The sequence below is a fragment of the Mytilus edulis genome, chromosome 6 (genome assembly GCF_963676685.1).
Source record: "Mytilus edulis chromosome 6, xbMytEdul2.2, whole genome shotgun sequence".
In the NCBI taxonomy this organism is placed as follows: Eukaryota; Metazoa; Mollusca; class Bivalvia; order Mytilida; family Mytilidae; genus Mytilus; species Mytilus edulis.
This window is the reverse complement of record NC_092349.1, coordinates 40,378,476-40,395,610: the sequence shown is the minus strand read 5'-3', so window position 1 is coordinate 40,395,610 and position 17,135 is coordinate 40,378,476. Positions and strand designations below refer to the sequence as shown.

Here is a 17,135-nt window from a genome sequence, read left to right as displayed (position 1 = left end):
ATTTGTTTAGGGGCCAGCTGAAGGACGCCTCCGGGTGCGGAAATTTCTCGCTACATTGAAGCCCTGTTGGTGACCTTCTGCTGTTGTTTTTTTCTATGGTCGGGTTGTTGTCTCTTTGGCACATTCCCCATTTCCATTCTCCATTTTATTTGTAAGAGCATTCATTAACATAATCATTCAAGAGCATATACTTGTTAGCCTACTATGTAAGACGGACATGGATAAATTAAGATTTTGATTTTCTAAGACTATAGTGAAATTTTGTAGCAAAAGTAAACTTTTTCTAGTTGTATAATTACAAAGTTTATTAGCATCACCATATAAATAACTGAGGCCCATTGTTTTCTGAATTTTTTTTTACGTTCTGCTAATTTTTGCTTTGGACTGAGATAAATTGTACAAAATCACAGTTAGGCTTAAATTAAAATATTGTTTGTTTGCCCTTTACCGACCCACCCTATAAATTTGTTCCGACTGAAAATCTTTTATTTGTATTTACCAGCAATATTTTATTTAAATTTTTTTTCGTTCCTATCGAAAATCTTATATTTGTATTTCCCGCTCAAAACTTTTTTACCAGAATCCACGGGTTTTATCTTAAGCCCATTTGGTATCACGTTAGCGTTTGGCATGAACACTTGCATTTAGAGATTCAAAGCATTTCAATGTTTTTTTCTATGGTCGGGTTGTTGTCTCTTTGGCACATTCCCCATTTCCATTCTCCATTTTATTTGTAAGAGCATTCATTAACATAATCATTCAAGAGCATATACTTGTTAGCCTACTATGTAAGACGGACATGGATAAATTAAGATTTTGATTTTCTAAGACTATAGTGAAATTTTGTAGCAAAAGTAAACTTTTTCTAGTTGTATAATTACAAAGTTTATTAGCATCACCATATAAATAACTGAGGCCCATTGTTTTCTGAATTTTTTTTTACGTTCTGCTAATTTTTGCTTTGGACTGAGATAAATTGTACAAAATCACAGTTAGGCTTAAATTAAAATATTGTTTGTTTGCCCTTTACCGACCCACCCTATAAATTTGTTCCGACTGAAAATCTTTTATTTGTATTTACCAGCAATATTTTATTTAAATTTTTTTTCGTTCCTATCGAAAATCTTATATTTGTATTTCCCGCTCAAAACTTTTTTACCAGAATCCACGGGTTTTATCTTAAGCCCATTTGGTATCACGTTAGCGTTTGGCATGAACACTTGCATTTAGAGATTCAAAGCATTTCAATGTTTTTTTCTATGGTCGGGTTGTTGTCTCTTTGGCACATTCCCCATTTCCATTCTCCATTTTATTTGTAAGAGCATTCATTAACATAATCATTCAAGAGCATATACTTGTTAGCCTACTATGTAAGACGGACATGGATAAATTAAGATTTTGATTTTCTAAGACTATAGTGAAATTTTGTAGCAAAAGTAAACTTTTTCTAGTTGTATAATTACAAAGTTTATTAGCATCACCATATAAATAACTGAGGCCCATTGTTTTCTGAATTTTTTTTTACGTTCTGCTAATTTTTGCTTTGGACTGAGATAAATTGTACAAAATCACAGTTAGGCTTAAATTAAAATATTGTTTGTTTGCCCTTTACCGACCCACCCTATAAATTTGTTCCGACTGAAAATCTTTTATTTGTATTTACCAGCAATATTTTATTTAAATTTTTTTTCGTTCCTATCGAAAATCTTATATTTGTATTTCCCGCTCAAAACTTTCTTACCAGAATCCACGGGTTTTATCTTAAGCCCATTTGGTATCACGTTAGCGTTTGGCATGAACACTTGCATTTAGAGATTCAAAGCATTTCAATGTTTTTTTCTATGGTCGGGTTGTTGTCTCTTTGGCACATTCCTCATTTCCATTCTCCATTTTATTTGTAAGAGCATTCATTAACATAATCATTCAAGAGCATATACTTGTTAGCCTACTATGTAAGACGGACATGGATAAATTAAGATTTTGATTTTCTAAGACTATAGTGAAATTTTGTAGCAAAAGTAAACTTTTTCTAGTTGTATAATTACAAAGTTTATTAGCATCACCATATAAATAACTGAGGCCCATTGTTTTCTGAATTTTTTTTTACGTTCTGCTAATTTTTGCTTTGGACTGAGATAAATTGTACAAAATCACAGTTAGGCTTAAATTAAAATATTGTTTGTTTGCCCTTTACCGACCCACCCTATAAATTTGTTCCGACTGAAAATCTTTTATTTGTATTTACCAGCAATATTTTATTTAAATTTTTTTTCGTTCCTATCGAAAATCTTATATTTGTATTTCCCGCTCAAAACTTTTTTACCAGAATCCACGGGTTTTATCTTAAGCCCATTTGGTATCACGTTAGCGTTTGGCATGAACACTTGCATTTAGAGATTCAAAGCATTTCAATGTTTTTTTCTATGGTCGGGTTGTTGTCTCTTTGGCACATTCCCCATTTCCATTCTCCATTTTATTTGTAAGAGCATTCATTAACATAATCATTCAAGAGCATATACTTGTTAGCCTACTATGTAAGACGGACATGGATAAATTAAGATTTTGATTTTCTAAGACTATAGTGAAATTTTGTAGCAAAAGTAAACTTTTTCTAGTTGTATAATTACAAAGTTTATTAGCATCACCATATAAATAACTGAGGCCCATTGTTTTCTGAATTTTTTTTTACGTTCTGCTAATTTTTGCTTTGGACTGAGATAAATTGTACAAAATCACAGTTAGGCTTAAATTAAAATATTGTTTGTTTGCCCTTTACCGACCCACCCTATAAATTTGTTCCGACTGAAAATCTTTTATTTGTATTTACCAGCAATATTTTATTTAAATTTTTTTTCGTTCCTATCGAAAATCTTATATTTGTATTTCCCGCTCAAAACTTTCTTACCAGAATCCACGGGTTTTATCTTAAGCCCATTTGGTATCACGTTAGCGTTTGGCATGAACACTTGCATTTAGAGATTCAAAGCATTTCAATGTTTTTTTCTATGGTCGGGTTGTTGTCTCTTTGGCACATTCCTCATTTCCATTCTCCATTTTATTTGTAAGAGCATTCATTAACATAATCATTCAAGAGCATATACTTGTTAGCCTACTATGTAAGACGGACATGGATAAATTAAGATTTTGATTTTCTAAGACTATAGTGAAATTTTGTAGCAAAAGTAAACTTTTTCTAGTTGTATAATTACAAAGTTTATTAGCATCACCATATAAATAACTGAGGCCCATTGTTTTCTGAAATTTTTTTTACGTTCTGCTAATTTTTGCTTTGGACTGAGATAAATTGTACAAAATCACAGTTAGGCTTAAATTAAAATATTGTTTGTTTGCCCTTTACCGACCCACCCTATAAATTTGTTCCGACTGAAAATCTTTTATTTGTATTTACCAGCAATATTTTATTTTAATTTTTTTTCGTTCCTATCGAAAAAATCTTATATTTGTATTTCCCGCTCAAAACTTTTTTACCAGAATCCACGGGTTTTATCTTAAGCCCATTTGGTATCACGTTAGCGTTTGGCATGAACACTTGCATTTAGAGATTCAAAGCATTTGATTGAAGTCGATGTTGAAAGTATAACGAACGTTGACCTTTATACTTGAAGAGCAGGGTTCATTCAAAACAGTTTGTCCAATAAATATCCATTTATAAATGCGATGTAAAATACGTGACATTTGAGTTTCAAGTCTTTTGGATTTTTATTGATAACACCAGGACACATGAAAATTTAAACACTCAGTCTCTAGGGTTGCAAGTAAAGTAAGATGAATGCTCTGTTTTAGCTTTTTAAACTGGTTGCATGATGATGATGTGGAAAATGCACTGCCGGGCAGTGGCTTTATATTTTAGTCAAATATTTTTTTTATTTCACAGATATCATCTCTGATAATTTCAGTTCAAATTTTGATAAAATTGGTAGAATGTCAGAATAACACATGCTATAGATGAGGGGTAGGATGGTCCTGATCCTGAAATTCCGGGCTTTAAACCACGAAATCCTGAGCTCCCAAATTTAAATTTCTGCATCCCGAAATTCGAAAAAAAACAATTCCTGGAAATGCTGAAATCCCGAGCTTAAAAACACCCGATCCTGGAGTCCCGATAAAGGTCCTACCCCTCCCCCTAATAGATTGCACATTGTACAGCTGTTTCACAAATCATGCTAGGGAGATATATATGATATCAATAAATCTTTCGGTCAAGTTATGCGTACAAGGTACATGTGCATAGTACAGAATATCAGTGCAAGTAAAAACTCTTAAAAGTTCCAGGCATATAATTGTTGAAAATATGCTCGAGCCCTATATTTTGATATTTGAAAACAAATAGTCACATAGTAGTGCATATGAACTAACTTCACATTCTACATGATAATTGTTTTCATAACTTCCTGGGACTATTCAGAAACTTTAATAAAAGTAAAGATCAGTAAAATTGATTATTCTTAAAACAAAAGCAATATATACAGACTTTTTATCTATAAGCCTTCAGATATTTGACTGATTTTTGGTATATTTTTTTAACCATGTTGAGTAACAGATCAAGTGTAAGATTTGTTCCACTATGCTTATTTTTGCTGAAATTACAGGCTTTGGACTTTGATAAATTGTTGAAAATCACAGTTATACAGACTCTTTTTTATAAAGCCTTCAGATATTGGGCTGATTTTTTTTTAATTTTTTTTATACAACTGCAATAATTAAAACATTTTTGGTCGTATATTGCTATCACGTTGTCTTAGTAGTCATCAGTGTCGTCCGAAGACCGATGGTTTACAGATAATAACTTTAGTATAAGTAAATAGAAATCAATAAAAAATTTTAACACATGGTTTATAACCACTATTGGAAGCTTTGGATAAATTTTGAGGGTTATGGTCCCTTCTGATTAGGAATTAGGGGCCCAAATTAACATTTTTATAGTTTCTAGACAATAACTTGTGTTAAAGTATATGAATCCCTCTTAAATTATACCACAAGTTTCCATACTACAAAAGGATAGTTATGATTGACTTTTGGGGGTTATGGCTCAAACCATATAGGAATTAGGGGTAAAAAAGGGGGAAAACAAAGGTTTTTCTGGGTAAAGGACAATTAAGACAATTTAAAGAACACTGTTTGATTACCTCCCTTACACTGCTTGTAAATTATGTATTAAGAAATTATGATTGTCTTGAGGTGTCAATTTATTTTTAGCAGTTACTATTAATTTATATTAATTTTAACCATGACTCTGTATGTCATTTTATATTTTAAAACTTTTATGATGCATTTAAATTGGTAATTATGGTTGCAAACTCCATTAGAAATTTGAATTGAGATCCTGACATATCTTGAGGGAAAGAATTTTTTTGTGAATAAGGGAAAGTGGAAGGTGAAAAAAATTGATTGCACAAAAGCTAAAAACCGGGGTAAAGGCAAAAATCTGATTATAAATTTAAATCATATAACCAATTTGAAGTTCTTTGACTACAGTTAAGAAACCTATTATGTGTCAAAAATTTAATTACAGTCCAAATGCAGACCTGTATCAAGGGTGAATATTGTGTCCATTTTGGTCCAACTTTTCAGAGTTGGACATCTGCGGTCGTATCCAGCTGCCCTCAGTGAAGCAATTTATTGTACAGTAGTTAGGCTTTTACAAATCCTATACATCACTACCTGACTATGGTGTTAAGGGGTTTGATATATAATACAAAAACGTTGAATAATTGACTACATTTTATCTCCTACCATGGTGGAATAAATCATAAATTGTTTATTACAATGTATATTGAAAACCATTAAAATTTCAACCCATTTACTATATTATAGTCTTTTAGCTTTACCATAACAATTTCTTTTCAGAAAAAGAATATTTGTTCAGCCTTTTCCTTATTGGAATAACAACTAGAGATTAGCTATAGTTTTGTTCCCGTTAAACATGTCTACCTAGTCTTTTACATTCATTGCTGATGTTGAAAGCAGTTCTAGAAGCAATTTGAGACATTTTTTGTTCAGTTGTTGATATGTATTACAATTAGTATGTAACAATAAATTTAAATTATGAAAATAATAAAAATCATGTTGTTTTCCAGTGATAATCTTAGAAAACTAATTATAGACAGAAAGTCTCCAGAATTTGCAGCTAAACTATCAAAAATAGAAATAGAAAAAGGTGAGAACAGTTCAGATTTTTTTTATTTAAAATTTATTTCTAGCTTAAAAAAACTTGTTGGGACAAACAGCTTCTAAATAGGTTTCCATTTTTGTCGAGCCTGCAACTTTTGTCACAGAAAGCTCAACTTAGGGATAGTAAGCCGGTGGCGGCAGCGGCATTAACTAACTTCTTAAAAGCTTTATAAGTTACAAGGTGGGAGACCTGGATGCTTCATACTTTGTATATAGATGCCTTATGTTATGAGGTTTCCGTCTGTCACATGTTCATTGTCCTTGACCTTATTCATGGGTATGTGACTACTTGAAAAAAAAAGTTAAGATATATTTGGTATGTGCATACCTTGCAAGGTCCTCATGCCCGTCACACACTTTTCACTTGACCTTGACCTCATTTCATGGATCAGTGAACAAGGTTGAGTTTTGGTGGTCAAGTCCATAGCTCAGTTACTATAAGCCATGGGTCTAGTATATATTTGGTGTATGGAAGGATTGTTAGGTGAACATGTCCAAGTGAAAAATGTCCTCTGACCTTGACTTCATTTTCATGGTTCAGTGGTTATAGTTAAGTTTTATTATGCATTATGCGAGCACCCTAGATTTGTGTTCTACCCAATAAATGCTGAAATACTTGCCATTGTTATTTTCTAGCTGGCTACTATGTTATATATAACTAATTGGACACGTTTTTAATACTTTTTATTCTGGATTACAAAAAATATGACCAGAAAAACCTTAAATGATCGTCGAATCAGCCAAAAGTTTTGAAGTTACACATAAGAAGTAGTGCTCATTAAGAATCATTGTGTAGTCTATTATGACCTGTGCTTTTGGCTAAGATGTCAAAGAACAATTGTATGAAATATTTAATCGACGAAAATCTCTAAAGACAAGTAGTTTATAAGATTTCCCAAATGGCAAAAGTCGTAGGAATATTGTTTGTCATCAATACGTAGTACAACCACGTCAGTAGTCTATTTATAAGTTCAACTGTTCATGCTGTTGGCGGCAATTTCAAATAAGAAGACGAAAGTTTCGTATATTTTCAATTTAGAGGCAGGGGTGCAAATTAGCGGTGATCCGAGGTCCGCGACCTTCCACTTTTCTACGTGGAAATTCGACTTGGTTTCAAGCTACGCCCGACGGAGTCAACTTCCAATTGAAAGAAAATAAGAAATAACTTTGCAAACCTTTTCACCAAAGTCTCCAAATAAACTATCTAAAAACTAATTTTCATCATAATTCATGACAGCGATGTTCATTTTGTTCAACCGCTAGCTTTATACGGAAAATCGCCGACAAATAATGTGTAAATTCGATTAAAATCGTATCTGATTGACAAAAACAACATTGTAAACACAATAACAATGGCTACCGTGAAGATAAAATTTACAATATCGGATCCGATTCCGGAAGCGGATAAGGGTAATTCCGGGTTTGCGATCTTCTACAAAAAAATACAGGCAGGTGACAAAATACATCTATGCATGGTAGATGAATATAAACACTAGAATTGAAAACCAAAATATATGTAAAAGAAAGAAAAAGCAGAAAATATTTTATACAGACACTCAAAATTACTTTTTATGCCCCACCTACGATAGTAGAGGGGCATTATGTTTTCTGGTCTGTGCGTCCGTTCGTCCGTCCGTCCGTCTGTTTGTTCGTTCGTCCGTCTGTCCCGCTTCAGGTTAAAGTTTTTGGTCAAGGTAGTTTTTGATGAAGTTGAAGTCCAATCAACTTGAAACTTGGTACACATGTTCCTTATGATATGATCTTTCTAATTTTAAAGCCAAATTAAACTTTTGACCCCAATTTCACGGTCCACTGAACATAGAAAATGAAAGTGCATGTTTCAGGTTAAAGTTTTTGGTCAAGGTAGTTTTTGATGAAGTTGAAGTCCAATCCGTTCGTCCGTCCGTCCGTCTGTTTGTTCGTTCGTCCGTCTGTCCCGCTTCAGGTTAAAGTTTTTGGTCAAGGTAGTTTTTGATGAAGTTGAAGTCCAATCAACTTGAAACTTGGTACACATGTTCCTTATGATATGATCTTTCTAATTTTAAAGCCAAATTAAACTTTTGACCCCAATTTCACGGTCCACTGAACATAGAAAATGAAAGTGCATGTTTCAGGTTAAAGTTTTTGGTCAAGGTAGTTTTTGATGAAGTTAAAGTCCAATCAACTTGAAACTTAGTACAAATGTTCCCTATGATATTATCTTTCTAATTTTAATGCCTAATTTTATTTTTTATCCAATTTCACGGTCCATTGAACATGGAAAATGATAGTGGGAGTGGGGCATCCGTGTACTTTGGACACATTCTTGTTGAAAAAATTTTAATGTCAAAATCCAATACAATGTGACAGCTGGGAACAGTATATCTAACAATATATATGTTCATGGTCACAGTATAAATTTTCTTTATCAATGATTAATGATGATAATGCATGTGAGATGTGTAAACATATTACTGCAATTTTGAAGGGTCAATTAAAGTAGCTGGAAGTTTCTTACTTTACTTTCACAAATAATGCAACTATATTATATAATACCTAAATGTAAGCAAATCATATGATATATAGGTGACGTCCTTTAGGCCACTCTACCCCTTCCTGTTTGATAACTTGGAAACGGTCGAGATCCCCACCCCTGAACCATATATTCAAGTATAGGACAATATAATAAATCAAATAAAATATAAGGGGAGTCCCTGGAGTCACACACCCCCTCTTGTTTGAGAACTTGGAAACGGTCGAGATCCCCACCCCTTAAGGTGGTATACGAGTCTAAAATAAAAATGATAGAATTTGTTCATACTTCGCCGAAACGTAGTATCTATTGATATATGTTGAAAAATATAATAAAAATGATAGGTCACCGTGCATTTTTTCAAGCTACAGGACGTGACAAAATGACACATTTTGTATGGTTTATACAGGAAAAAACACTATTTTGGGATTAAAAACTAAACAAAATGATAGAATTGTTAAATAAAAGTATTAATATTTCTAAGTTGTATTCTTATAAATTGGTTCTTTTCAATGAAAATTCACATTTAATATCTGCATTCCTGCATCAAATTTTGCTAACTTGATAGAAAATCTGGACCTTTGTTTCCCGTTTTTTACAATCCAAGATGGAGGAAGACACCCATACCACCTTAACCATATATATTCATGTTTATGAAAATATGAAAAATCAAATGAAATATATAAGGAGAGTTGCTTGGGGTCACCTCACCCCTCCTGTTTTAGAATTTAAAATCGGTCGAGATCCCCACCCCTAAACCATATATATTCATGTATAGGACAAAATAACAAATCAGATGAAATATGGAGGAGTCCTTTGGGTCACCCCACCCCCTCCTGTTTGAGAATTTGAAAACCATTGAAATCCCCACCCCTCAACCATATATATTCATGTATGGGACAATATAATAATTCAAATGAAATTTGGGGGGAGTCCCTGGGGTCACCGTACACCCTCCTGTTTGAGAACTTGGAAATGGTCAAGATCATCACCCCATAAACTTTAATACTTATGTATGGGACAATATAACAAATCAAATGAAATATAGGGGAAGTCCCTGTGGTCACCCCACCTCTCCTGTTTGAGAACTTGGAAAACCCCACACCGAAACAATATATATTCATGTATGGGCCAATATAACTAATTGAATGAAATATAGGGGGAGTCCCTGGGGTCATTCTACCCCCTCCTGTTTGGGAACTTGGAAACCGATATTATCCCCACCCCTTAACCATATATATTCATGTATGGGACAATATAACAAATCAAATGAAATGTAGGGGAAGTCCCTAGTGTCACCCTACCCTTCCTATTTGAGAACTTGAAAACCATCGAGATCCCCACCCCTTAACCATATATATTCATGTATGGGACAAAATAACAAATCATTTACATTTACTTTCGGCAGGTCAGTCAGACCTCACCTTTGATCCCTGTAGTAGTGAACATTTGTCTGATTCTTGTCTCATAACTTTTGTACTATAGAACACAAACTCAGTTTTCTTTCCAGGGAAACCAGTCCATTCATACTATAACATGTTCGTACTAAGTCAACTTGTACTACTAGCATTCAACTAAAACCAACGTTAACTACCAAGCAGAACAACTGCAATCATTGCAAACTTGTACCATAAAAAATATGCATTGATATATGCATTGCTTTTGAAACTTTGATAACATATAAACTATTTGCCTTAATAATTAATTCATTAGATAAACATAAATGTACTATATATCAATGTTTAATGTTGAAGCAACATTGCCACAGTTTTCATAATTACGTTTGCCTTGGTTTTGGGTTTTTGGTTAACTGCCTTCAGCGCTTACAGCGCTTTGATCTTATACTGTATGCAATAGGTCTACTATATTTGGTATATAGAATGATTGTCAGGTGTACTTGTCCAACTGGCTGGTGTCATCTGACCTTGACCTCATTTTCATGGTTCAGTTGTCTAAGTTAAGTTTTTGAGTTTTGGTCATTTTTGTTGAGCCTTCGACTTTAGTTGAATAAGCGATCCTACATTCTGTCAGCAGCGGCAGCGGTGGGCGTCCACAAATATTCACTCTGTGGTTAAAGTTTTAAAAAAATTTAAAATAACTTTCTAAAACTATCCTGGAATTGTACCAAATTTGGACAGAAGCTTGTTTATGATCAGAAGATAGTATCCAGAAGTAAATTTTTTAAACATAAAATTCCATTTTTTCCATATTCTATATATAAATGGACTTTTTTTCGGCCAGGAAACATTACATTCACTCTGGTTAACACAGATCAAGTTTGAAATTGGGTGGCATGACTTCTACTAGCCATGAGTTATACCCCTTTGTAAACATAGAAATTGCTCAATTTTTTTGTTTCTATAAAAAAAGAAGATGTGGTATGATTGCCAATGAGACAACTGTCCACAAGAGACCAAAATGACACAGACATTAACAACTATAGGTCACCGTATGACCTTCAACAATGAGCATAGCCCATACCGCATAGTCGGCTATAAAAGGCAGATCAAGTTTGAAATTGGGGGGCCTCACTTTTACTGTTCAGGAGTTATTCCCCTTTTGAAAATGAAAAAATTGCTAAATCTGTCATTTCTGTTCTCTAACTAATGATTGCTTCAACCAAATGATATGAAACTTCTATAAAATGCTTGAAATCATAAAATGGTCTTAATTATATGAATCCTGCATCTGTATGTGCAAATTCACTCATGCATATTTACAAGCAGGAGCATCTGTGGCGCATATACGCTAAATTGCAAGTACTAATGAATGAGTTCAATATGCACTTAGCTTGTTCTGCTTCACTCTGTTAGTTGTTGTTTACCTAAAACAACAATAAGTCTCATGGCCACAGACCACAATTAATTCCTTTATCAGTTCTTTATAACGTTTTGTATTATTATAAAAATTGCACCATGCACTTTTGTCAATTTTTTCTCATCACTTGGCGTCCGTCGTCGTTGTTAACAATTTTTCAAACATCTTCTCCTCTGAAACTACTGAATGGATTTGAATGAAACTTAGCATGATTGTTTCTTAGATTATCCTGCACAAAGTGTGTGCTTCGATTTTTGATCCGTCAAAAAACATGGCCGCCGTTACTTAAAATAGAACATAGGGGTCAAATGCAGTTTTTGGCTTATATCTCAAAAACGAAAGCATTTAGAGCAAATCTGACAGCCCTGAAATTTTCAGATGAATCAAACAAACCATTGTTGGGTTGCTGCCACTTAATTGGTAATTTTAAGGAAATTTTGCAGTTTTTGGTCATTATCTTGAATATTATTATAGATAAAGATAAACTGTTACAGCAAAAATGATCAGCAAAGTAAGATCTACAAATAAGTTAATATGACCAAAATTGTCAATTGACCCCTTAAGGGGTTATTGTCCTTTAATGACAATTTTTCACAATTTGTTCATCACATTTGCTAACTTTAAAAAATCTTCTCCTCTGAAACTACTGAATGGATTTGGATGAAACTTAGCATGGTTGTTCCTTAGATTATCCTGCACAAAGTGTGTGCTTCGATTTTTGATCTGTCAAAAAACATGGCTGCTGTTACTTAAAATAGAACATAGGGGTCAAATGCAGTTTTTGGCTTATATCTCAAAAACGAAAGCATTTAGAGCAAATCTCACGGGGTAAAATTGTTCATTAGGTCAAGATCTATCAGCCCTGAAATTTTCAGATGAATCAAACAAACCATTGTTGGGTTGCTGCCACTTAATTGGTAATTTTAAGGAAATTTTGCAGTTTTTGGTCATTATCTTGAATATTATTATAGATAAAGATAAACTGTAAACAGCAAAAATGATCAGCAAAGTAAGATCTACAAATAAGTTAATATGATCAAAATTGTCAATTGACCCCTTAAGGGGTTATTGTCCTTTAATGACAATTTTTCACAATTTGTTCATCATATTTGCTAACTTTAAAAAATCTTCTCCTCTAAAACTACTAAACCAAATTCAACCAAACTTAGGCTAAATGAGTTTCAGAGTATCTAGTATAAATTTTATATTTCATTTCCTTGTATGTCAGAAACATAGCTCCTATGGCTAAAATAGAACATAGGAGAAAATGATTTTTTTTTTGCTTTTGAAGAAAATAGGACGATTCAAAGAACATTTAAATAAATTGAAAAGCCAAAATAATCATTGATGAGAGATTTAACCAAAAAAATTAAGGTGAGCGATTCAGGCTCTTGAGAGCCTCTTGTTTGTGTGTGTAATGTATTGTACTAGTCCAAATATATATCCAAAATTCAGAAAGATTGAAGCAATCACTTTTACAAATTTAGCCAATACACATCAATACCCCTATTGACAAGTCAAGAGATGTTCCGAAAACTGTAAATATTACCTTTTTGCACTTGGCCTAATCACTCATTCCATATCAAAATCAGCTTAAATACATCGTTCAAAAATTTATGTCACCTCTCTTCTTTCATTTCCACTCCAAAAAATCTAAGAAATGAGTGAGGAAGGGAAAGAAAAAAAAATTAAGGAAAAACACACTAATTAAAAGGAACTATATTTGTGGACAACGAAAAGCAGGGTCATCAATTGTGGTCTTGGGCCTCATGTACTATACAACATTTATCTATGACTAATATGGGGTCAAAGTCCCCAATTATGGTAGAAAAATCAATAAAAAAAAAAAAAAAATCAGGAAAATTTCCCGAATTCTTCATTCTACTAATGAACACAAAATCATTAACTTTTTTTTCAGATCTACTTTCTGTTCCGGTCTTGTTTGCATGAGACTTTGAATAAAATGTATATTTATCAACATATCAACAAATATAGGACGGAATTCAACACCCAATCATTTTTAATAATTGTTTGATATGAAAAAAACGTTACCTGATAACAGCGTTTCTTTGTTTACATTGAATATGACGTCTTAACTTAAATAACGTCACAACTAAATCCCTAACAACAGAACCAATACCGGAAACGTTACGGTATTTCCATTTCTATTATCAACATGTTTGAATTTAAAAAAACTGAATACAGACTTTGTCCCCATTTACAGGTAATGCCTGCCTCATATTATTGATTCTATGAATAAAAATGGAGGTGTTTCATTTTGGAGAAACCATATGCTAGCCATTATCAATAGTAAAATATCATGTACAAAACTTTTCATAATTATTTCTAATTTTATTAACATACTATTACTAAGACATAATTGTATAAACACCCCTCCGGTGGATCGATATCCTTGCCGTGGTCGGGGGGCTTGCGTGTCTCAGTGACCCCAAGAGCTATGCCAGCTGGAGCTTCGTCTCCTGGTAGGGTTACCCATGGTGGACAGGTCGAAGGGTAGAGACCAGACTAAAGTGATCCGAACATCGTGAGATGCCCGATGTTTTAAATAAAATAGGCTCTCCAACCCGTTTGCCGTGGGTTGCTACCCGTGTCGGTGGTTGACGAGATCCTTGTGGATGAGGGCTATAGCCAGACTCCTTACGGTCAGAAAATACCCGGACGGACGAGACATAGTTCAATAAGCTGCTTTGGCTTCGATATCATCTAAACGGGAGGTCGGATGGACCCGGTTCGATCAATCGGCTGGTCATGTCGAGCCCTTCAGTTAATCCTCAACAATAAGCTTTCTTGTAACAATTTTCATAATATACATATGTATTTTAAATTAAGCTATTTATATTTCGGATAACTGAAGAAGGCGATGGCTCATGGGGCAATCAAGTGGTACGCTTTCTTTTTCGCTTGATGGATACGCTCTGCTTGAGTATACTATTCTTGGAACATCTGGTGCTTTCCGCAGTGGATCTTAGGTGCTGATTTTGAGGACCAGCTACATTATATTTGGAGCTCGTTTTCAGCATTAGCACTTGATCCCGGTTCGCCACGGAAACACAGCATCGCCCTTGTAGGCACTCCGAGGTGGGTGGATGACAAGAATGGTGAATCTTTCTCCTTTCATATGGCACAACAAAACAAACCCTATAAATCAGCTTTAGTACATAAGAAAAGAAAATGTGATGATTCAGAGCCCTGTCGGGAAGATGACAGTTGGCCCAGATTTATTGTAATAAAAGGAACAGATGAAAAACCAATTTCAAAAATATCGCCCTTTGTTATTCACAAACAAATTCAAAGCGTTGCTGGTACTGTCAAAAAAGTTTCAAAAATGAGATCTGGCAATTTGTTGGTTGAATGTTCCAACAAAAGTCAATCAACAAATTTACTTACAATGACTACAATATCAAACTTTCCTGTTTCTGCCTCTCCTCATAACAGTTTGAACAGCTGTAAGGGGATCATTCGAGACAGAAGTCAATACCTTGGTGACCTCACCGTGGAAGAAATCGGTGAGGAACTTTCAAGCCAAGGTGTAACTGATGTTATTAGATTTCAAATTAAAAAGAATGGAAATATAATCAAATTAAATACATACCTTTTGACCTTTAGAACTCCAACTCCTCCTCCATCTATTACTTTAGGTTGCTTCGGAATCAGAGTTGACATGTTTATCCCTAACCCAATTCGATGCTTTACTTGTCAAACGTTTGGTCATGGAAGCAAACAATGTCGTGGTAAGCAGAGATGCTTCAAGTGTTCTGACGAAGGACACGAGGGAACAAACTGTAACTCTGAATCTTCTAAATGCGTAAACTGTGGTGAATCCCATTTTTCATCGTCTAGAGACTGCCCTGTTTACCTTAAAGAAAAAAATATTATTAAAATTAAAACAGAAAGAAACATCAGTTACCCAGAAGCTAAACAGATAGCTTCTGTTTCGAGTGATCTCCTTGTTTCAAACAGACCATCATACGCCAGCAAAGTTGTCCGCTCATTCAGTCACGAGAATACACAAACTCGCATGACTTGGCCAATTGATGCGGACAATTTCACAATGCTGCCTGTTGAAACAGAACCTACCGATAAAATATTAATTCCAAGAAAACCAAAATCTTCCAAAACCAGTACTCAGTCAACTCAATCTTCCCTACAGCGCTCAATATTATCACCAAAAAAAAAATGAGAAAAAGAAATCAAATAAAAAAGAAACAGTAGAAATACACAATTGGGTCGGTGAATCTGTCTGGGATCTTCCCAGTGACATAGATGATTCTTCCACCTCAAAAAGTCTTCCTTCATCTTCATCTAAGAATGTACTTCTTCGTCCAGTACAAAGTCTACTAAAGCCCCATCTCCTCTTCGTTCTCCAGAAAAGAAGGATGTCCAAAAGAAGCCAGTAAATACATCCTCTCAGAAGTCTTCTGATTCGAGATCGCGGGGTAGGGGTGGAGGCGGAGTAAAACCAGCTGCATGTGGTCCCGGAGATCGGCGACTCTCCTCGCACAACAGATTTTCAACACTTGTTGACGAAACTGAAATGGAAACCGAAAGTGTTCCGCCACCCGAAAGATCACAATCTCAGGGTGAGCGAAATAAGAATGCTGGAAAACTCGACAGCATTCGCCCTTCTTTTATTAAATAATGACAAATATCATCCAATGGAATTGCCGAGGTCTTAAAATAAATCTTCTTGAGTTAACACTTCTAGTTCAGTCTTTTTTACCTATTGCATTTTGTCTTCAAGTAACTCATCTAAAACAATGTATCTTTAAAAGGATACAATATGTATAGCACATTTTCTAAGGTAGATGAACGTGCTGCAGGCGGATTATCCATTTTTGTGAAGGACAACCTCATTCATAGCACAGTCCAATTACCACGGATCTGCAAGCAGTTGCAATTCGTTTATCATTAGACAAAACAATTACATTATGTTCAATATATATTCCACCCAATTCAATTATAGATAAAGCAAAACTCAAAAACCTCACTGATCAATTACCCTCACCATTTATACTTATGGGCGACTTCAATGCTCACAATCCATTATGGGGTAGCAAGACTCATAATGCCAAAGGTAAGATCATTGAGGACTTTGTCTCTCAAGAAGGATTATGCATTTTTAATGATGGATCTAATACGTATCTTCATCCTGGAAACGGGTCTTATTCTTCTATTGATATCACTATTTGCGATCCCTCTCTGCTTCTGGCGTGTTCATGATGATTTATGTGGAAGTGATCACTTTCCAATAGTACTTGAACATCTTTTTACCTCTGCCCAACAGAAAGTACCACGTTGGAAACTTGACAAGGCGGACTGGTCCTTGTTTGAGAATCTCTGTCAAGCGGAACTTCAGTCAAAGATGTTTGAGACTGTGCAAGATCCAATTTTAACTTATAATACAGTTTTAACGTCAATTGCTGACAGAACTATTCCTAAGACCTTGGCAAATCCGAAACATCCCAGCAAACCATGGTTTGATGACGCTTGTGATCAAGCCATAGGTGACTGTAAAAAATCTGAAAGACGGTTCAATCAACAACCAACGACGGAAAACTTGAGTAATTTCCGTATTTTTCGCGCTAAGGCACGG

At 34.4% G+C, this 17,135-nt stretch overlaps 1 protein-coding gene across 3 annotated transcripts in view; it reads left to right on the top strand.

The window, feature by feature from the left end:
- Window positions 1–17,135, top strand: part of LOC139529102 (DNA replication ATP-dependent helicase/nuclease DNA2-like) — a 233,316-nt gene that overhangs the window by 142,495 nt on the left and 73,686 nt on the right. For all 3 annotated transcript variants that reach the window (XM_071325376.1, XM_071325377.1, XM_071325378.1), the window contains one exon: window positions 6,099–6,178. In XM_071325376.1, the coding sequence (XP_071181477.1) occupies window positions 6,099–6,178 (80 nt within the window). The remainder of the gene's footprint in view (window positions 1–6,098; window positions 6,179–17,135) is intronic.